This window comes from Macrobrachium rosenbergii, chromosome 5 (genome assembly GCF_040412425.1).
Source record: "Macrobrachium rosenbergii isolate ZJJX-2024 chromosome 5, ASM4041242v1, whole genome shotgun sequence".
NCBI lineage: Eukaryota > Metazoa > Arthropoda > Malacostraca > Decapoda > Palaemonidae > Macrobrachium > Macrobrachium rosenbergii.
Window position 1 is genome coordinate 25,162,551 of NC_089745.1, and position 23,410 is coordinate 25,185,960.

At 35.7% G+C, this 23,410-nt stretch overlaps 1 protein-coding gene across 4 annotated transcripts in view; it reads right to left on the reverse strand.

Annotated features, from left to right (window-relative positions):
* Positions 1-23,410, reverse strand: part of LOC136838614 (choline/ethanolamine kinase) — a 125,463-nt gene that overhangs the window by 21,106 nt on the left and 80,947 nt on the right. For all 4 annotated transcript variants that reach the window (XM_067103882.1, XM_067103880.1, XM_067103881.1 and 1 more), the window contains 2 exons: positions 5,594-5,727; positions 20-389 (listed from right to left, as the gene is read on the reverse strand). In XM_067103882.1, the coding sequence (XP_066959983.1) occupies positions 20-389; positions 5,594-5,727 (504 nt within the window). The remainder of the gene's footprint in view (positions 1-19; positions 390-5,593; positions 5,728-23,410) is intronic.

The window sequence follows — 23,410 nt, forward strand, 5'->3', positions numbered from 1 at the left end:
CACAGAGCATCATACAAACCTGCTTGTCTTTCTCTGGGAAATTTTCTTTGGCCACAGTATAGTATGGATAAACGGGTAATTTATATTCGTACATCCATTCACAGAAGTGGTTGGCAATATCAAATCCCCGATAATTGTATGAACAATATTCAAAGTCAATGATAGAAAGCCTGTCGTCTGGAGTCTTCCCTTGTGTGTTCAGTAAGATGTTGCCTTCTTGCATATCGTTGTGGGAGAATACTACTGGTGATTGCACCTTTGCGATGATTTTCCTGAGGTAATCTATCTCTTTTCTATAATTGAATTTCTTAACTCTGTCTAAAATGTGTTCAGGAATACCATCAATATTTGGCTTCTTACTGAAGAGTTCCTGACCAGATTTCAGCCACCTGGAAAAAATACATTCACAGAACAGTCTTCTTGATAATTTTTTTTTTTCTAAATTTCTTTCACAACAAAAACTCAGCAAAACTTATGCGTTACTCACCTAACTAATAACCACAGCCAAGAATCAGAATGTTGTAATACTGTAATACTGTATATTTGAACTGTCAATCTCTGTTTCATTAGCAATATTTGGAAACCTCAGCTGGTCTATGTGGTGGGCACCATTCGTTTATTAGTCATGTTTAACAGTTTTTTAATAACTTTTTCTGTTATGTTACAACTCTTTGAATAGACAAATCTTAATTCTTCCTTGAATTTAGGTTTTTCACACTTCTTAGCTTTTGTGACAACTTACTCTATATTCAATGCCTTTGCTGCCTTTTAGCGCTATTAAAATACACTTGTCCAACGCTGTTATTTGTAAAAGCAGGTTTTTTGGTCTTTATCACAATGACCATACAAATTACAAATATAAAATAATTTATATTTTTACTACATATACAAACTTGAAGTCTATTATATGGTTATACCTTCAATGAAAGGTGGTTTGGTCCTTGAAGCTTGATAACAATGTATTTAACTAACGACAAGTAAATGATGGGTCAGGGAACCACCCACTTACTCTATAAACAGTGTCCACAAATGCTGGGTTGGTGAGAGGGGGAAGTTTGATAAAAGTCTAGGTTAGATAAAAATGCAGATTATCTTCAAATTGCAAGATTTTCCTATGAGGATGGAAATATATGGAGGCTCATTCCTTAGGTGGGAGGTTTTGTCCAAAGATCATGAACGGTGTTGATCTTCCACCCCACCAGGATCTGCCAGTTACCTGGTCATCAAGGTAAAAATAATTCCTATGACTGTCTGTAAAGCCTAGCATATGTGATGCAATGGATGATAGGGCCCTGTATCAGTATAGATTGTTTTGTAGCCTTATTCTAGGAAAGTACAACTTTTGGTTTTCTAGGAAAGTACAACTTTTGGTTTCTTGTGTGTTACAGAAGACTAACGAGGTAGGCAGTGTATTACCACAAAAGCCCAGATAAATGTGTTCTATCACCAAGCGCCTCTCATCAAAAGCAGGACAGAAGGAGTCACAGTTACTGACTCAAAATCAGTCAAGAGATTGGGGGCCCTGTTGAGTAACTCACCTCTATCTGTCCTGCCCAGCAAAAATACAGCTGTTGCCTGCCGTGTGGAAGAACATACAAAGAAGAAAGAATTCCAGTCATTTTTCTGTCATCTGACCTTTCATTTCTGTAATTAAAAGACAAGATGCAATTCTGTCCTGTCAGATCTTGGAAAGCTTCACAATCTATTAGGCAGCCACCAGAGGTCCTGGGGAGAATGTATCCAAGGACTTATGGGTGACACCCATAACTTGTGTAGGCAGGGAAGTCACCCTGAAATGAACGTTTCTAGGGAAAAGCAACATTAACCCATTACTTGTAGTGGTACTGGTCTTGGATGGTAACTGTGGTTACGTTGCAAGACCTTAGAGGCATTCAGCACCCTCTTCAAGAGATCTGCCCTAGGTATACCTTCAGTGTTGGGAAGGGTGGCCTGGATGGTAATGGAACCATAGTTCCCTTGCCAGGTCAACTTTCTTGGATCTTTCATCAACATCGAGTTCATTCATAACAGGATGCCCTTACATCCCCCATTGGAGTGTAATGCAGGTCAAGGGCTTATTGGATATGGGTGGGAGGTGGCAGGGAGAACTCAGCAATCCTCTCACCCTGTGCGCTGAGCCCACATGCGATCTGGGAGAAGAGGGTGTCTGGAATTAGCTCGAAACAGTTTGCCTTTTTTGTTGAACTTTTATATAGCAGTGGAACTGGAATTGTATCTTTGCTCTCCAGACCCAGAAAGATGGTTCAGTTGTCAAGGTGGGAGGTAGGTGGAGATTTATGGCATCGAGGTAGGTGGAGATTTATGGCATCTGAGTTTGCTTCTTCATTTGAGTGTGGACATCCTGTGATGATTTCCTTACCAGATTGTCTTACAGCAGTAGGCAACACCGTAGTTATTCAATTAGTTGAGGGGTTAAGAGTGAGAACCATGTAGGGTTTACAGTGCTAATGAGATGATTTTTTAGCTTTCTTGAGGATGGAGCAAAAACTTTAACGCTATGTTTTTGGATTGGCTAGTACGGCCAAACTTAGCCCCAAATTGCAGGGTTGATGCAAAACCTATGCTGGGTCTACCAAGGATGACTTTGAGCTCTCTCTCTAGAGCAAACCATAGCTGGGGTGCCATATTTAGTCCATTAGTGAATTTTTGTATTGGTAGGCATGGCTGCTGCTAGTTGGTGACTATAAAGTTAGTGGAGGACAACCTATTTTCTCTCTCAAAGAGTGAAGCCAGAACTTGAGCAAGCTGTTTAGTCCATTAGTGGCAATTTATTGGTAGGGCATGGCCATTTTTAGTCTTTTAATTGCCAGGATGTTCGTGAGAGAAGCATGCTTGTCTACCATGTCTCTCCAATGTCACCAGTACATAAGGAAAATCATACACAGAATTCTAGGAAACTGATTTTATTCACAGGATCTGACCTATTTTGATAAGCCATGTGGATTTAAGAGGTTGCTGACCAGTATGCGGTTGGGACTGAGTGACGGATAATGCAACTGATGTCTTAATGAGTGACCATGAGAGAACTCTGTGATTGGCTGCCAAACCTTACAGCTGAACTGGCTTAAGCAGTGAAGCTTGGAAGCTTACATGCTTACAACACTTAGAATACCAGTGGTGAAAAACAAGTCAATCAATAAAATAAACAAGATTAGGAATACATCAAACTTTCCTCTGCATTTTTCACTAATGAAGTGATTCAGAAAATAAATGAAAATATAAATATTCCTTATTATCATGGTAACATAGAACCATCTTAAACAGATTTTGAAAGACGTCTTATGAGTGAGTAAAAATGAATACTGTGTACCTGTTGATGGAAAAATACGTAACAGTCCTTAAAGTTCAATGGTGAGACTTTGAAAATAGAGAGAGAAAGAACAGAATAGTAAAGAACTGTTACAATGACTTGGTAAGAAAGAGGAAAACCGAATATTATAATCAGAAAATTCAAGGAGCACCAATGGATGTGAATCAATTATATAGATTTATTACTGATTTTACTGGTAATGTTAAGTAACAAAATCTCCCTCATGGTTTCATTAATCTAGAGCTGGCTGATACTTTCCTTGAAATTTGAGTGTAGCATTTTGTTGAAATGCTGAATCAGGTAACGAACCTGATACCAGTGTGTGATTTAAAAGTTTAACAACGATGATATTATTAGGATTATTACTAAAAAGGTAAAGAAAACAAATTGTGTACCTGATCTGATACCAATATCAGAATTTGCTGAGTGGGGGGGATCATTTTCATGCCTTACTAATCTTATGGTCAAAGTTATAAATGTCAACATTTCTAATAGCAATGCACCAGAAAAATTCCAACCAGAACCAGAACTGGCCAGAATGGAACTAGAAAACAGTTGGAATGAGAAGCTATTAACAATGTTCATGAAAGATAAGAAGGAGCAAGTAAAATCATGGCTGTTAGATGACATTCGAAGTAGTCTGGAGATGTAAGAACATTATTACAATGAAGGTCCAAAAGCTATCAACAAGCCTCGTGACAACATCAATAAACAGTACTGAATTGCATCTTACAAGAGAACATTCATCGTGACCTGAGGTGCTACAGTGAAGATGAGGAGGAGGACATTATGCAGGAAAATATCGGTTCAGAAGTTTTTGTTACTGTTCAAATATGCTAATAATGCAACAGCAATGGTTGATTGTTAAATTCTGTACTACTCTTGTCATTGTTATCCACAGCTCCCAGCAAGTGTTGTCATGTTTCAGTTTCTTGGATGTTTACAGGCGCTGAATAAATGTTTTTTTAAAATATTTTGAACTCGCAGATCCTAGCAAGTGAATGCACTCGGTTAACTTTCAGTTTCAGCATATTGATGGAGAAGGCACATATTTGTTCATATATTACCAATGGTTGATAAACTGGTTGATTACTTGATGTTTGTCTTGCATGTTTTCGAATAAATGTTTTTAAAATATAACCACATATGGAGTATGATAACTGCTTTGATGTAAAATAAAAGTTCCTGTTCCAGCCGGATATTTTATGATAATTATGGCCAGAACCAAACTTAAAAAGAGCTATTTCTGACCAGGAGTAACAGTCTGGAACCAAGTTTATGTGCACATCTAATTTCCAAGTAATACAAACACCCTGCATCTGAGAAAGTGGCTATTATTACGCCAGTTTTGAAAGATGCATCTGATTATCAAAACTTACGTTCATATAGATGTATCAAATTTAACATTTATGTCTAAAATGCTAGAATATGTGGCTCTTGAACAATTAATCAATCATCTGGAAAGGGTAAATGGTTTGCTTGATAGCCAGTCAGCTTTTAGGTAATCACATTCTACAGACTAAATATAAGTTGGTGGGAAAGAAAATAACTTTGCAATATCCGGCTGAATACAAACAGTAATCCAGTTCTGGTTACTGTACTAAAAAGGTCTGTGCCTTTGTGTCCAGCCGGACTGCAGTTTGCCTTTCACTACTGAAATCAATAATGTTCTAAGGGTTACAGGCCAAGACCTTAATACTGAATTGTTAAAAAATATCCTGACGAGTGTTCTATTAAAAAATTTGTGGCTGTGCCCTCAATAGAGTGCACTTTTGTAACTATCATAATCTACCTAAGACACAACTAAAACTAAAAAATTTACCAAGTAGAGTGGCATGATTAATGCTTACAGTATTATGCAAATTCAGTTGCAAGACTTATTAATTCTATTCCTCGAAGGACTGTTCTCTTTCCCTGATCTTGTAAACCAAAAACTGACACAACTTTTCATGTCTGTTCCTGTTTAATTTTTGTTTAATTTTTTTTTTTTTTTTTGCAGTACCACTTTTTTTTTTTAATTCTAACGAGGTCAGTCATCTCATTCCCCAGTCTTACTGCTCTTAATTCTGGAGTTTTTTGTTTACCCTATTTACTTTTGGCTGGCTTTTTTTTTTCTCCGCATTAAAAAATAGAGTGTTTTCTTTAATTTCAATTTCTTTTACAATGATGACATTTCTTTCAATAAAATTAAGAAAATATGCAAAATCTGCATAGCAGATGCTTTTCAAAAGTAACAAATGTCAGAATAAGTACAGAACTTACTTCTCCATAGTGTTCCATAGCCATGAAGGTTCTTTACTGATGGGAACATTTAGCGCGTGAATACGAGCCATCTTGCTTGCAATCAGTGGAGACAGCTCTCTATCTCCCAACTCTTCCGTCAGCAGCGAACGTGCCTGCAACGAAGAATGCAATTTTGACTGCTTTAAGATAGTCACAGTTGGCAAAAAAGTTACAACAGAACGAGACTATTGTGTAAAATGGTTGGACAATGACAGGTTATCACCAACATGTTTTATAGGAAATAGCTCAAAACCCTCTGTTTACGAAACTTGGTTCTTGGCTAGCAGAGCCAGCATTAAGCTATGAACATGGTACATGGTCAGAAAAGCAGCAAAAATGATAATGATATTCAAGCTACTTGAGTATCCACCATCAAAATACATTATACTGCCATATTTATCTGCAACATTAACTAATAAAATTCCTACATTCACTTAATAGAAAGGCATAACCTATTTTTTCTAACATTCTGATGACGTGGTTTTCGTCAAATGCCTGGAATCATATGATGGTATGTATACTTACAGAGCAGGATATACCAAGAATAATCATTTTCCATTTTACAAGCTTCCTCAAATTCTTTGATAGATTCGAAATGTTACTATCAACATTACTTAAACAATCAACTTTTTCTCTTAGATTAATTACATTGCGCATCTTGTAGTGAAATTAAGTTGGCTTTAGATTAAAAAGGACACTTTCTCGTTTCTTGTAGGCTGTACACAAATTTCAGAACCATCACCATACAATACTCAGACCCAAATCTACAGAACACTCTTCGAAAAATACTCGTTTTTGCCAGGGAGAGACTTTTGTTTGCTTCCCATTAGACTCCTGGAAGGTGGTCTGTGTGACTTGCGTCTCTAATCCTACCGTCATCTCTTATAATATAACATATGGCATAAATGCTTCCAATTTTCTGCCATCCATATTAACAATGACTGCTGCTCCTTCCTGGTTTCCATTTGTCCTCCTAGCTGTACGCTGTTGACAATTACTCAGAGTTTACTCCTCTTGCAAAATACTGTAACACTCCTACTCTTTTCTGCTTCAATTATTACAGCATCATCTGCATTCTAGAGTCGCAGTCACAGCCCATTTTCTTGGCCCACAACTTTGCATTTTTATCTTCCATGACTCCCTGCTTCACCTCACTCATAAAAATATTCAAAAACTACAGATAATATAAAATTTTTGTCTAAGACCCGCTTTTGCATCCTACCAGTAATTCCTTTCTGCATATTCTAAAAAAATTCATTCCCATCAACAACTGAACACTGTATCTCCAATACCATTCATCCTCAAAACCTCCACACTGCTTTGCTATTGATTCTACTACAGACATTATTTTGGTCCTCGTATGTGATGCACAACTTTTCCCATTTACTTACTGTTTCATAACATACCAATGTACAGCGGCATCTCTGTTGTACTACCATCACCTCCTGCTATGTTTTCATTCTTCATCCTCTGCACTGCCATTTTTACATCTTCAACGGCCATTTTCACAAGTACATTCTCATCCTTGAAATAACCCTTCCCATGGCAACTACAATTCAAGTTTTTTTAAAGATAGACAGGTCATCTGGATTTAGTGTATACAGACATCCCTTGTGCATGCGGGATGTTACAACTATAAATAAGTCAAACTCAACCTCTGACTTGTTACCACTTACAAAGGTCTCAGATAAAAACATCAAATTGTAGTTAAGGGCACAACTCTGGAGATCACGAAAATTTAACGTTTAGCCTCGAATATTTGAGTAAAGAACTTTACAATTTTTCTTACAGTTATAAGTAGCAGGCCCAGGGTTCAGGTCAATGTCTCCCAAAAGAATTAAAATTAACAACATAAAATCAGTAGTAAAACTAATAAATAGACTCTTAACAACAGCAACATGGTAATAATCAGTAGTAAAACTAATAAACAGACTCTTAACAACAGCAACATGGTAATAATCAACAGAACAAAAAACAAAATCAACAACAGTATTTACATTACAGTATTTACAATAATTCCATTGAAAGGAAAAACATATCTGACCATATGTCATTAAAGGAAGCCTAGAAGTTGATGGGGTGGAGCCGAGACACTTTGTAAGAAAAGTAAACCCACCAAGTTTGCCACAACAACTGGGAGAGGGTAGTCAGGATGGATTTAGAATTATAAAAAGCTTAAAGGGAATGATTATGTAAAGAAGAACTTTTGCTTTCTCACCAGCCTGTCCTACAAACTTTTTCAAAAAAACAGGAAAGTACACCAAAAAAGAAGAAAAATGCCTGATTGTACCCTGAAGCAAGAGAACTAAACCCCTAGACCATGGAAGGCCATGGTACAATGGCTATGGCACAGTCCAAGGTTGGAGAACAAAGATTGTGTTCAAAGTAACCTCTTAGAAGGGTTGCCTGCCAAGGCAAAAGGACCCTTTCACCTGCTGGTTTGATTTCGAAGTGTATTTCTCCTAGAAGAGTTACGTGGTGGCGTAGTGGCATGATTCCCAGCTACCAGTCAAGAGGGCCGGGGTTCAAATCCCACCGCTCACTGATGACTTGGATTGCGCCACTGCAAAAAATCCCGGCAGCCCGTCAACCTAGCAGTCCGGAAAAACCCGAGGTTCAGTAGGAGAATAGGTACCAGCCCTCGGGCTGAGGAGTTAAACAGTGGGCCTAGCGACACACTGGCCACATGTCATACGCATTGGGACCTGTCCCTCACTGGCTGTTGGCCTAAAAAACAGGCGATCAGTGCCTGCCCTATGAGCCTACAGAGGTGCAGGAGGACTTTAACTTTATATATATATATATATATATATATATATATATATATATATATATATATATATATATATATATATATATATATATGTAACAGTCACGGGGGTGACCTTTGGAAGAGACATATGATGACCTGGCAGGGCGCTTCCTCTGTAGTCGGCGCCGAGGAATGCCTGATGAATGCATTTCTGCTTTGCTCAGTTAGATACAGAGAGAGCCATGCGTTTTAAGCGCATGGGAGAAACGTGACAGATTGCTGGAAACCTTGTGATATCTGTAGGAAGGGTTCTTCGAACACTGAACTGGACGGTGACGTCATGTTCCAAGGGAGGGGTTGTCAAGAGAATGTGTTCATACGTGCGCTCTTTAACGTGTACATTATAGAGGAACCATAGGATGGGTATTCACTTCGATTTGTGGCTAGTGATCGCTCTTTTGAGCTGTGTTTGTGAATAAGACATTCACTGCGAGGAACGGTTTCCTGATGGCCACTGAATGTGAGTAAGATAACCCAATAACACTTTTACCGTTTTCAGACATTATATGGAATACCTATTTTACGTTGCAGTGAAACCCTTCTGTTTTTTATTATGCATTTTTCCGTTTTAAGTGTTTATCTTTTATACACCATTCCAGGATTCTAATATAATGTAATGCTCTTCCTACAGGAATCTCGAACATTGTCCTGGAAGGACGACTAGTTGGAAGTGGTGTTATTACTCTTGCAGACTATATGACTTGTATTGTGGTCATTACGACCTTATTACTTTGCCTGATGACAAAGGGATTATTCACTAGAATTGCTTGGCATAATAAAATATCTATGCTGGTTTGTGAAACTGTACTTCCTCTAGTAATGTGTTCCTTTGATAGCGAGTGTGAGTCACTCCATTTCATGACCACAGTTTCTGCAGAGTTGCTTCCGTTAAATTTGTCAATAAAGCCTAGTTTTGTACATCAGTGTCTCATTCCAGTAGGCATTCCAGTAGGCCTTTGTGTAAAGATAGGTTTAGTGATGACGAAAAGAGAAGGGATCTGCTGTCTCAGATAAGGCCACAGCTACCAGAAACATCTCAAGAAAGGTGAGATGCTAAATTCTGTTCTTAAAATAGCTTCAATGCTCAGTTAGAACCCAGGGTGGGATATATATATATATATATATATATATATATATATATATATATATATATATATATATATATATATATATATATATAATATAATATATATATATATATATATATATATATATATATATATATATATATATATATATATATATATAGGAAGGGTTATTATATATATATAATATATACTATATATATATATCATATATCCCATAGGGATATAATTATATATATATAATGTGTTATATAATATATATATTTAATATATACATATATATAGGAATATATAGGATAATATATTCATATCGATTTATATATATATATATATATATAATATATAGCTGTGTATTATATAATAAGACATATATTAATATAGGATATATATATTATGATGACCACTGAATATAGTAAGATAATATAATAACATTTTACCGTTTTATATATATATATAATGGATATATATAATTATATATATATAGTGAAACCCTATATATAATTTATTATTATGCATATTTTCCGTTTTAATATGTTTATATATTTATATACCATTCCAGGATTCTAATATAATGTAATGCTCTTATATATATATATAGGAATATATATACATTGTCCTGGAATATATATAATATAATATATATATATATAATATATATCTTATATACTATATATACTTGTATTGTATATAATTATATATATATATATACCTTATATATTTGCCTGATGACAATAGGGGTTATATATATATATATATATATAATATATATAAATATATATATGCTGGTTTATGAAACTGTACTTCCTATATATATAATATTATATTGATATATATAGTGTGATATAAATCCATTTATATGACCACAGTATATATATATATAATATATATATATATATATATATAATATATTATCAATATATATAATATTATATATATAGTGTATCATTCCATATATATTCCAGTATATATATTATATAATAATATATTTATATAATATATAATACGATATATATATAGGGATATATATCTCAGATATATAATATATATATAGATAACATATATAGAAATATGAGATATAAATTATATTCTTAATATAGATATATATAATAAACATATATATATATATATATATATGGATATATATATATATATATATATATATATATATATATATATATATATATATATATATATATATATATATATATATATATATATATATATATATATATATATATATATATATATATATATATATATATATATATATATAATATTCAGGGCCACTGACTTGAAATTCAAGCTTCCAAAGAATATGGTGTTCATTAGAAAGAAATAAAAGAAAGTAATGGGAAATACAAAAAGAAGAGAGCGGTTATTAAAAAAATAAATAAAAAATAAATTAAAATACAAGGTGAGTTGTTTTAGGGTAACAATGTGTTGCATCTTTCCTTGAACTTTTGAGGTTCCAATTGCACAACGTCCTCAAGGAGACTGCCCCATAGTCAAAAGGTGTGAGGAATAAAGGACCTCTGGAACTGAGAAGTTCGACGGCGAGGCACATTTACTGCATATTAGTACTGCTGGTCAGCAAATCTGGTTGCTCTCGGTAGGAGAAGAGGAACAGGGATCAATTCAGAATGTGAAAGATCTGTTACAACATAACTTATGAAAAATTTATAGAGGAGACCATCCGTCAATGGTCCAAGGTCATAATGTTAAGAAACAAAAACCTACCACCACGAACCACTCCATCTTAGAAAGATAAATCTCTGGCAGAAGCAAACATCCACCCCATAGAACAGTATTCTAGTAAAGTAAGGACAAATGACCTAAAACAGATTGCACTGATTTTATCACTATTACAGATATATGAGGCCTTATATACTATACCTAACTTCGTGCGGCATTTTCTGACACTTTCAGTACATGCTTCACAAAAGTAAGTTGTGAGTCAAAAGTTATAACAAGTATAGTAAAAGCTTCAGACTCATTCATTAGAGTCCCATCGCTATATAAACATTGCAACCATGTATTTCGAATACTTCTGTATTCCTGCTCACAAGTCAAATATGTACATATGGTACATTTATACAGCATATGCAGGTGTGGCAAATACAACGTACAGGGTATGTAGATGGCCACTGACCTAGGATGGATGGAAGATGTTATTCCCTTGTGTTTTGGTCCTTGTTAACTCCCGCCTGCCTCGAATCTGGTGGGCGTGTCCGCTGGAACACCTGCTTAAGATTGAGTCGTCGGTGAAATCCGATTTCCAATGTCCTCCTGACGGATTTACATTATTAGTTTGACTGATAATGGCAGATCCAGAATCTCCCTTTGTGCGGGGAGTTACTTTTGAAAACCAGCCCAGCCCCACTCCAATTTATAGTATGGCATTTATCCCTAATATATACGAAAATTCCCAAACTCTCTGAAGCATATCGGACTGATCTTTTATGCTCAATTATCTTTGTGAAATGGATCTACCTGTCTCCATAACGTCAAATTCATTACAGTTACTGCATGGTATCTAATAAACACCAGCGTCAGCTCCTTTTTTATTTAAGTATACATAAATGGGTGAACTTCAGATGGATTTGGGGTCATGAAAATAAATGGAATTATTAGAACTGAGGTGTTCCGTTGATTTTTTGATGTTCTCGACGTAGGAAGCCTTATTTTGTCGTTGAAATTTATTGTTTGTTGTTTGTGGGAGTTCTGTAGTAGATTTTGTTCGTTTTGTTAATAGCCTTCTCGACAATGTACGGTGGGTAGAGCAGAAATACAGAAGTATTCGAAATATATTGTTGCAACCTGTAGCTTATATAGTGTTTTCATGGGCCTTTTATCTTCATAGTGTCCTGTCAGATTACAGTAAAAGACACACATACATACATACATACATACATACATACATACGTACAGACATATATATATAAATATATATATATATATATATATATATATATATATATATATATATATATATATATATATATATATATATATATATATATATATATATATATATATATCTTATACATATACACACACACATATATATATGCATACATACATACATACATACATATATACATACATATATGTTAATAATTATAATAACCACAATGCCCTCTTAACTTCTCAAATTCTTTGCGCTTTTGGATATGCTTGTCACCACAAAGCCTTTGGATACAAGTGAAGAAATATGAAGAAATTATGATGTCCGGTAGCGGAAAACGAACTCGTGTCCCATAATCTGGTCGGCAACGTGACCTCGTTCTGATTATGGGACGAGGGTTCATTTATCCTCTGCCGGACATCATAATTTCTTCATATTTCTTGCCCTTGGATCCAAAGGCTTTGTGGTGACAAGCGTATCCAAAAAGCTCGAAGAATTCGAGAAGTTAAGAGGGCATTGTGGCTATTACCTTGACTATGACTGGTAAAAGTGACCAGTAGATTCTAAATACATAAACATTATATATATATATATATATATATATATATATATATATATATATATATATATATATATATATATATATATATATACATATATATATGTACATACATTCATATGTACATACATACAGGGCCATTACTATTTCTATCTACACCGTAATTCAGCGGCGAGAATGTCTAATACGAACTCTCCTTGCCAACTAATAAGCAACTTGCTAAAACACGAGCTATGATCATTAGACTGAATAATTCCAAAAGTTTGACTGGTCCACATCTTTTAAAGGACACTGTCGGTCGAGGCAAACTGGTCTGGTACTGAGCACTTGCGTCTTCTTCGTCCCTGATACTGCCACCTCCCCTCCCAGGGACACCTGTTACCAAAAGTTACCATAAACCGTTGGTTGGTGATGATAGTAGCTGGGAACGTCTGCTCGTCGGTCGTGGAGATTTACGAGAGAGAGAGAGAGAGAGAGAGAGAGAGAGAGAGAGAGAGAGAGAGAGAGAGAGAGAGAGAGAGAAATTTCTGCTGAAACTGCCGAAAGCTGTGTGGCATTTAAATATTCTGCAAATCATTTTCGTAATAATTGAGAAAGCAGTTGACGATGCCATCACATTTTCATCTTGTTAAAAACAATTGGTAAACAGGTTGTCCTTACTAAAAGTGAATTCAGTCAATGAGTTTGACATACTGGATCATCTACGAAGTTCCGATACCGTTGTAGTTTAAATACCTCTGAAAAGAAGGAGCTTAAGTACAATTGGGTCACCGGGATTATATCTGTCTCCACCCCACGAAAACTTTGGATTCATCAAAAACTATGGAAAGGGGAACTCAAGAGCTAAGCCTAATTTAACAACAAAAATAAAGTCAAAGCCTTGAATTTCATATTTTGACCCCTTTCATCTTAAGGAAGACACATCAACAAAACATTTCACCTTTCTGCAAGCGATGCGTCGTCAAAAATATTCATGTTCATTTAACAATAAGTTAAAATTTTGCTGATTTACCTGGAAATAATCATGGTCATTACTAGTATAGTTCTTAATAAGAAAGATCAATGCATTTCATGATGTCAAACCGATTCATCTTCAAATGGAAAGCTTGAAGGTGACAACTGTCATATATCTTCTTCGGAGCCATTCCCGTTAAGTTTAAAGCTTCAAGTTTTATATACTGTTACAAGCCAAGATGAGGCGTTATGGTCAGTGACAAAATGCTGGTACAGCAATGTTAACTCCTGGTAACCTCTTCTTGCAGAAATATGTTCTACATATGTAAGAAATTCAAATTAGCTACTTCAGTGACATTAAACATTTCTCAGAATCCAAGATGGCGTCTGCCACCATCATGGATTATGAGCAATTTCAACTGCACTACTTAATAATCCTAATCGGTCATCTAATAAATCTTTTCCTGGATTTTCGGGGTGCTGAGACCATTTCTTAAGTTATTTTTGTGAAACATGGGTGTGTGGGTCAATAGTGTAAGTATATGCGCCCAAATTGACATTACCATTGGGTATAACATGGAAGTGAACATGACAAGAACAAGCAGGAGGATGGAGAAAGGAGAAAACTGGATGAGGGTGACTGGAGGAAGACTACAGCATAACTTGACCAGTTGTGCACCCCTTCAACGAGCAGCATCAAGGTCTGTGCAATATCACGAATGGTCAAGTGGCACCCAGCACAGTTAACATGCATGATACTCTGGCTATTGGGAATAAGCACAGTGAGGAATTATCTGCTTCCTTGAGCTATGACTTCCACTGCTCAAGAAGGTATTGAAAAAAGCAGGAAATGTGAAAGGATAGGCTGTCAATAATGTTGAGACACTATTCATTAAGCTGTTGTTTATGGAAGAATCTAACATCTTACTGTCCGAACTTAGTGCAGTTCTTCTAGCCCTTATTGATGAGCATGGTCGCTTGAGGAAGGGTGCGAAGGCCGTGCTTGTCAAGAGTCTCTGAGTTTCTATCACAAATCCACCTTCTCCAGGCACCATTTTGGTTGATGCTGGACAGCTGCTGTTCCACGTCATGTGGCCACTGTGAAGAATGGCGTTACAACATGGAAGTGTGTGTGTGTGTGTGTGTGTGTGTGTGTGTGTGTGTGTGTGTGTGTGTGTGTGTGTGTTAAGCTGGACTTCTTTAGTTCTCCCTCTTCTTGTCTGGTCATGATCCTTTGAACTGGGAACTTCATTGTCATACCTTCGACTTTCCACAGCACAAACCCCTTCTATGTTGTAAAACCATTTTTAACAATGCTACACAATATCTACCTTGTCAATAATTGGGACTACATAGTCACCTATGCTGAGGCAGGCATTACTATCTGCAGCTACAAGATGAAGGCTGCTATAGATGGTGCCAAGACCATTTGCATCCTCAGTGGTGACAGACATATTTGTTCTCTTATTGTATCTGACATCAAGAATGGGAATCACATCAGAGACTTAAATGGAAAAGTGTAAATGGTGATATCCTGGACATCAATGAAACCATTCAGTGTTTAGGCCAAAGAAAGTGCAGCCAGCTTGTGTGTCTCCATGCTTTATAAGGCTGAGATACAGTGTCATAACCATTTAGAAAAGGCTCCTGGACAAAGATGTGCCAGGCCTTGATGAAGTGCTTGGACAGCCCGGTGCTACCCATGATCAGTTCAAAACGACTCCAGACAGCTCTTTCCTACCTCTCTAGGTGCAAGAGAGTTGTACAGCAATGAATGATGCTCGTACCTATTTCTTCTGATCACCATCACTGAAGAAACTTCCACCAAATGATGCCAACCTGCAGCTATATGTGCTCCGAGCTTGCCATCACATGCTCTTGTGGAGAGCAGCAACCAACAGGATCTACCTGACGAAGCTCAAGACCTTTCTAAGTTTGGTTGGAATACTGAAGGCTTCTTCATCATCCCAACTGTCCCAACATTGTCTTCAGGATGTAGTGAGTTGCAGTTGCACTGCAGATGGAAAAGCATGCATTAGTGAACACTGTAGTTGCAACAATGCAGGTCTTTCCTGTACTAATTGCTGGAAGTGTGAGGGAGGAAACGCCTGTTACAGTCATTTCACTGTCAAGCATATGAACACTACTGATGAAGAAGAGCTACTTTGAGATGGGGATAATGACAACAATGAAGATTACCAGGATAGTATAATAGGACTGGTAATATTATATTATATATGAAATGCCAGAAATTATACGATGCCAGAACATATGACTGATTGTCTTTGGCACTTTATCTTGAGGATTGTTCAGTCCCTGACAATAATTGTAATGTCTGATCATTACAGCATTTTAGAAATAACCTTGACCCTGAATAAAAAAAAACTAACTTCAGAAATGGTCTCCCCATTCCAGAAAACCCCCCAAAAAACGGGTAACTCATGACACTACACTATCGGAACTAAAACTAAAAATTAGAAATTGTTCATTAGCCAAGATGGTGGCAGCTGCCATCTTCGGTTCTAAGACATGTTCAATGTTTTCCAAGTAGCGCACAAGTTAATACGACTTTCTTAATTATCCACAACACCATTCCACTACAAGGGTTGACAATAATTACTATTGCAGGGTCATCTACAAGGAATACAGGGTCGGAAACTAATCTACTAGTTAAAAGCATAACGCTATAACTCCCAAGGGCCCAAACAAGAAAAGGAGCCAAGTACAGAATAGGAAACTGAGAAGCTAAGGATAAACTCTGCGAGAAATATCAAAGAAAAACAAACAGGCTTAATAACAACACATAAGATATATAACATTGTAAATACATTAAACGCCAGTTAAATATAAGTAAAACTCATGCCAGCATGTTTAATGGAAAAAGCATTTGCATCAAATCTGAATTTCTGAAATCATAACAATTCAACTACAGGATCAGGAAGATCATTGCACTATTTATTCACAACAGGAATAAAACTAATTCTATGTGTTGGACGGTATATTTTGGGAATAACTGAATACAAAGTATGTTCAGAATGATAAAAAAAGTCTTATAAAACATGCTGCACAATGACCGATGGTGTAAGAGATTAATATTTGGATCAGGAATAAGAAATTTAATGGAACTCAAGTATCTGGCCAACAATTTAACATGTTCAGCTATTGAAGACCAAAAAGGGGAGCAATTCAAAACATCGAAGAATAAAAGACTTAAAACATTTCCTCAGGATAGACAGGCCTCTAAAAATCTTGAAAAATTTTCTCCACATACCTATTTTTTGTGCAAATGAAGAAAGCGACCGGCTATGTTTCTTAAAAACGAATTTGCAATCCAGAATAAAACCACGAATTTTAAATAATGCATGCAGTCAAGAAACACTGTCAATGACAATACATTATCTCGATGGTGACGATCAATCTCCTAAGCCTGCTAACATTCATAAACTGAGTTTTGTTACGACTGAACTTCTCCCTTAACTTGCACTCTGCACTACTTTTAGCCAAAACTCAGGAGATGGGATTGGCGCATAGAAAGCAGTATCATCCCTTAAGTGAAAAGTTTGTTTTCTAAGCAAAACACATATTGTATATATATAATACAGAGAGTAAGGGGCCAAGAAATCTGTCTTTCATTCAGTAATGGCACTAATAAAACGGCCTACTAACTCCCATCTATCCAAGTTGGAATAAAAGGCCTTATGTTTAATAAAGTCAAAAGCAGCAATGAAGTCAAGACCAATCATGCAGATTTCAATTACCAGAATCTAGGGAAATTGAAGAGGGCACCACAAGCTTCCAGGCCCTTGCAGAAGCCAAACTACACACCAGGAAAAGACGAATACTCTCAGCATAAGTGCCTAGATGTCTTGCCAACAGTGTCCAAACCTTAGATAACAAGGGAGTTATGGAATGTATCTGGGAGTAATTATATCGGATGATGGCTGGATGAGAGAAGCAGGAAGAGAGCAGTGTGAAAAGATTTAAAAGGAAACTGGAGTGTCTTGAAGACTAGGGGGGATTGTTAAGCCTCTTTTCCTCTATGGAACTAATGGGTGGATGTTGAATTTGAATGAAAGAAAGAGTCGAGTCTGTTAAAATCAACTACTGGCATATTAAATGTTACAAAAGAAGAACTGAAAGGGTGGGAAATATAGAGGCACATATTAAGTGGTAAAATGTTTAACATATTGATCAGTCCTTTCTGAGATGATTTGGTCTTGTGCAAACGTGGAGGACGAAGGGCAGATGAAAAGAAAGCATTATTTCATAAGTTTTATGAGGGGCACGGGAACCAACTTGAAATGTGAATACTACAGAGTGTGTGTGTGCATGGGGTTAAGGACTGCTACGAGCCTTCTGCACAGGTGTATGGAGCGGCTGATTTGGAAGGTTTCTGATGAAGGCTCACCCATGATTCAGCAAGTGCGGTATTCACATGACAGTGACAGTTGCTTTGCTTTTATTCACAACCACCTCCTGTAAAGGGAAACTACATACATACATATATATATATATATATATATATATATATATATATATATATATATATATATATATATATATATATATATATATATAATATATATATATATATATATATATATATATATATATATATATATCTCTATATATATATATACATACATCATATATATATATATATCTATATTTATATTTATCTCTCTCTCTCTCTCTCTCTCTCTATATATATATATATATATATATATATATATATATATATATATATATATATATATTATATATATATATATATATATTATATATATATATTTATATATATATATATATATATATATATATATATATATATATATAGAGAGAGAGAGAGAGAGAGAGAGAGAGAGAGAGAGAGAGAGAGAGAGAGAGAGATATTATAATATATATATATAGATAGATATATATGATCATGTAATTTTCTAACTATCAAATTTATTTTAGGGAGGGAGAGTCGGACTCAATTCACTACTGCGTGTGTGTGTTTGTGTGTAAGAGAGAGAGAGAGAGAGAGAGAGAGAGAGATTTCTCCATTCTTCTGTAATTCCTGAACCACTTAAGATTATGACAGAAGTTCACAAAAGCCCCTCCCCAACACTCTTTTTTTTTTTCCCCTTAGTCAAAACACCGAATTTAATCTCCGAAAGCAGAGACGGAAGTTCGACGTTAACAGACCTGTTTTATGATCTTTAGTCATCTCTGCGCAAAATCAGCCTTACCTAGATCTTACGGTGCAATGCAATTGCGTTGTCTGACATCAAAGAAACAAAGGACAAGCAACAGAAACTTTCCGTGCGTGCGCCCGCGCAAGTACTAACACAAATACACACCTGCATCGGTGCTGATGTTAAGCAATCAGGTACAGCGTGGAAATTTATTACGTTTCTTTTGTACATTCTTTTAAAAAAAAAAACACCCGACTCATTTCATTATTTACTTCTCTATGGACGGCAGGAGGTGATAAACTCTCATTTAGTTGCTTAATGTACATAACTGTACATAATTACGACTAAGCAATCGCGAGAGCCCTCGCACGTATATCAAGTTTTTTTTCTACAGCATAACACTTGTGCTCTCAATTATGGAGAAGGTTTTCTAGGCGATTCTTACCATCGCAAACACCTGCTCTTTTCCCTCGGCTGAACATCAAATGAAAATCTAGCAATGCCGAGTCACATTCTGAAGGACACCTTTCAAAATGTGAACATCATCATCGATGAAATGCATATAATTAGATTAAAATGATATTCAGTCATTTAACAGTACAAACCCAGATGTATTAACTCTCGTGGTAAAACACTGCATCTTTCGATATGGTCTTCGTGGTTTGAAATCCAAAGTTATCAAACACCAAATACTGCATTTTTCTCCTCTCTTAACTACAGGTACTTGAAAATAGCTAACAATAGATATTAAGTATTCTTTCTACGATGCCAAGCAATTCCTGGAGAAAAAGAATCACCACGTAAAGTCAAGTTTTTCTAAGCATTTGTACTTTCGATCAGTAGCCTACTGTCTAATACTGCTCATCACTCACCGTAAATGGACACATTCCTCTCCTACCTATCAGCCTATGAAATTTACTCATAACATTCATCCACGTAAAAACGACCAAAATACCTTGGTAATTACCCTCTACAAAAACCATACTTCAACTTCATTTTCATAGACTTGGAGTAAACTGGCAATCCAATCTACACCGGCCAATGTGTGTTGTAGAATGGGAAGAGAGTATCATTCCGTTAGGTCAACTGCTTCGCTTCACCTCACCAGGACCCAGAGCCTGCACCTCACTTCGTTTTGATCCCTTTCTGCCTCTGTCGTTTCTTCGCTCTTGCCTCCCAAGGGACAAGGTGCTTCTCACTTACATTCTTGACCTATTTTGTTCTATACAAACACTGCGGTTGTCCTTCCTATGTCTTGCTCTGTTTATTGGTCTCTCTCTCTCTCTCTCTCTCTCTCTCTCTCTCTCTCTCTCTCTCTCTCTCTCTCTCTCTCTCAGTAAGAGTGATTCAAGAAAATACGACAAAAATAATGAAATTATGTGCAAAATTTGCTTTCACAAAATATGCCTATGCTGTACGTGAACCAACAAAGTCAGTCAAAAGGGGGCCCCCCCCAGTCACCTTTCACTGTTGACGTATTTCCGTTTCTCGGAGGTAACTCGCGGATTATCGGTAGCCTTTCCTTCGATCTTGATCTGTTAAAATCCTCTGTGGTATTTCCTCGTTTTCTTGTAAATAGAGTTGAGTTCACGCTACTCTTGAACACGGTAAGTTATCAGACAAAGATACTGTGCTAGCAAAAATTAAAACAAATTTTAATATTAACTAATTCCAGTTAATTCTCTCCTTTAAGTCATACTAATATTAAATCATGTAATTCATAATTTTGGAATGTTTCGTCACATCTACATCTTTTTCTTTATTTGTAATGGTCGTTTATTTTTTCTTGGGGGGATTTTTTTCTTATATTTCACACATTGCCAAAGTTTGGCTCTATAGTAAAGTAAGGGTCTCTTAATGAAAAGGATCAATTGGCCTTGGGATCAACCAATGGCTAGACCAAAAGCTATAATTGTTTTCCTCCTCACCATCCCCTTAGGGTAAACGCAGTCCAAGGCACATTCCACTGTTACCGTGTGCATATCGTACACATTTGTTATGCTGTTTTGTTCTCTTTTCCAGTTTTTTCAATGTAAAAGTTATCACAAGACTTACATGGAATTTTATATATACATCTTTAGTATCGTCAGGAGAGTTTTTCATAAACGCATGTTTCAGTTTTATTGTTCTTGAAGGCTACATCAACTCCAAAATTCTTATGAAGATGGGGAAATATTTCAAATTATTATTTGACTGTAGTACAAGAACATTTTTTGTGTTGCAAGTTTCTTTTTTGTTTCAATAAGTCTTTTTGCCGCATCTAATCCAATGTCTAACACAGTCAGGATATTTCAATTTCTTGCCAGTATTCCTAATCTTATCTATTTCACCATCAATATATTAAGGCACCATACGCGCAATGCTCTTAAAACCATTTTCGTTCCATTGCCATACACAAATTACATCGTCAACATACCTGAACCATGCTACATTGCGTGGAGTGACACCTGTCAGGTGTGAAGCTTTAATCTCCAGCCGTTGGTATGTTTGTGCCTCCAGTCTCCCTCAGTATATTCATTGTGATTTTACCACTATGTGCCAGTCCTCATCGTTTAAGTGGAAACCAGTCAAGACCTACACCCAGCACCTTATTTTTTCACTTACGGTGATGTGTGATAAACTAATCACGTGTTAATGTCATTATATATATATATATATATATATATATATATATATATATATATATATATATATATATATATATATATATATATACAGGATCTACTAGTAAATGTTTTCCAGATGCGCATTCAAATATATTAGATATACTGACAAGGTGATATATTGTTTCATACCCTACATCAATGTTTCAAAGTACAGCTTCATCATCAGGGTAAAAAAGGAATTACGAAACTGAAGTAAATACAAGGCAATGACGGGTTAAATATAGAGGCTACAACCCTAAACAAAAGCTGTAAACGAACCTAACACCTGAAAACAGAAACAAGATTTGACCCTGGAAAGTGCACTCAAAAGGAAAACATCTGTCAAGAGAAACTCAGAGGAGCAGTAGTAGTCTGTCTCTTCACTGATGGAACTGTGTGATTCTAATACGAGGTGGCAGGTTTCCTCACCGGCTTGTGCTATGATTTCGAAATTATCATAGGATATAACTGATTTGGCGTATACTTTAAAACGAAAGTATCACCTACTTTTCATGTTCATGTGTGTGTATATATATACATATACTCGTATATACATATATATATATATATATATATATATATATATATATATATATATATATATATATATATATATATATATATATACATATATATATATATATATATATATATATATATATATATATATATACATACATATAATATATATATATATATATATATATATATATATATATATATATATATATATATATATATATATATATATATATATATATATATATATATATATATATATATATATATATATATATAATCTCTCATACTGTGTAAACAATGCGCACTTTTCAAGGACAACTAAACTGAGCCTGATGTTAAAAGATAAGAACTTGCACCTGCGATTTCTGCCTGACCTTCCGACCGCACTAGACGCTGAGAAGGCGAGCTCGTCACCCTAAGGCCAATCATTATTTAACCTGTTCTAAGACTTGGTGGGGTCGTAAAATAAACAAGTTTTTGCCTGGAAGGAGCAAGTTTACTCGTTATCTAAACTACGATATAAGAGGGGGGGAGGGGGAGAATTGAGGAGAGGGCCTCATGGCTGCTGGAAGACTTTAGAGGCGTTAGGCGAGTACTGATAAAAACCCTTACTTAGAGAAAAGAAATATGTCACACGACGTGGAAATGGTTGAAATTTGAAAGTGGTGTTCAGCTTAACTGCCTCAACCCTTATATTGCTGGGTCACAGGTAACACGGAGCAGTCTTCGTAGATGTGTGTTGTTGTGTTTTCAAGAGTACAATTCTGTTCTCAGAAAAAACATCGATGGTACTCCGAAAACTGATCACTTGACGGCTGACAAAATTCCACACAGCATTGTGAAAATATTCTTATAACAGGGACTGCTGACATTTTGCTTAACTTAACGAAATTACAATAATTTATTTTAGTCTTATAGTAAATGGGCTTTGCTTTAATCAAAAAAAGTATCTTACAATAACTTACCGTCTCTGATGTTTAAATTTGGGCACTGTTCACAAAAGGTCAATTGGAATACACACTGAAGAGAGCTCTCATCTTTCCCATTTAAAAGATGTGGCTCACCTGTGATAAATACATACACAGGCATCAGCAGTAACAAAGAGCCAGTCAAGCTAAAAGAAGAAAAGAGGTG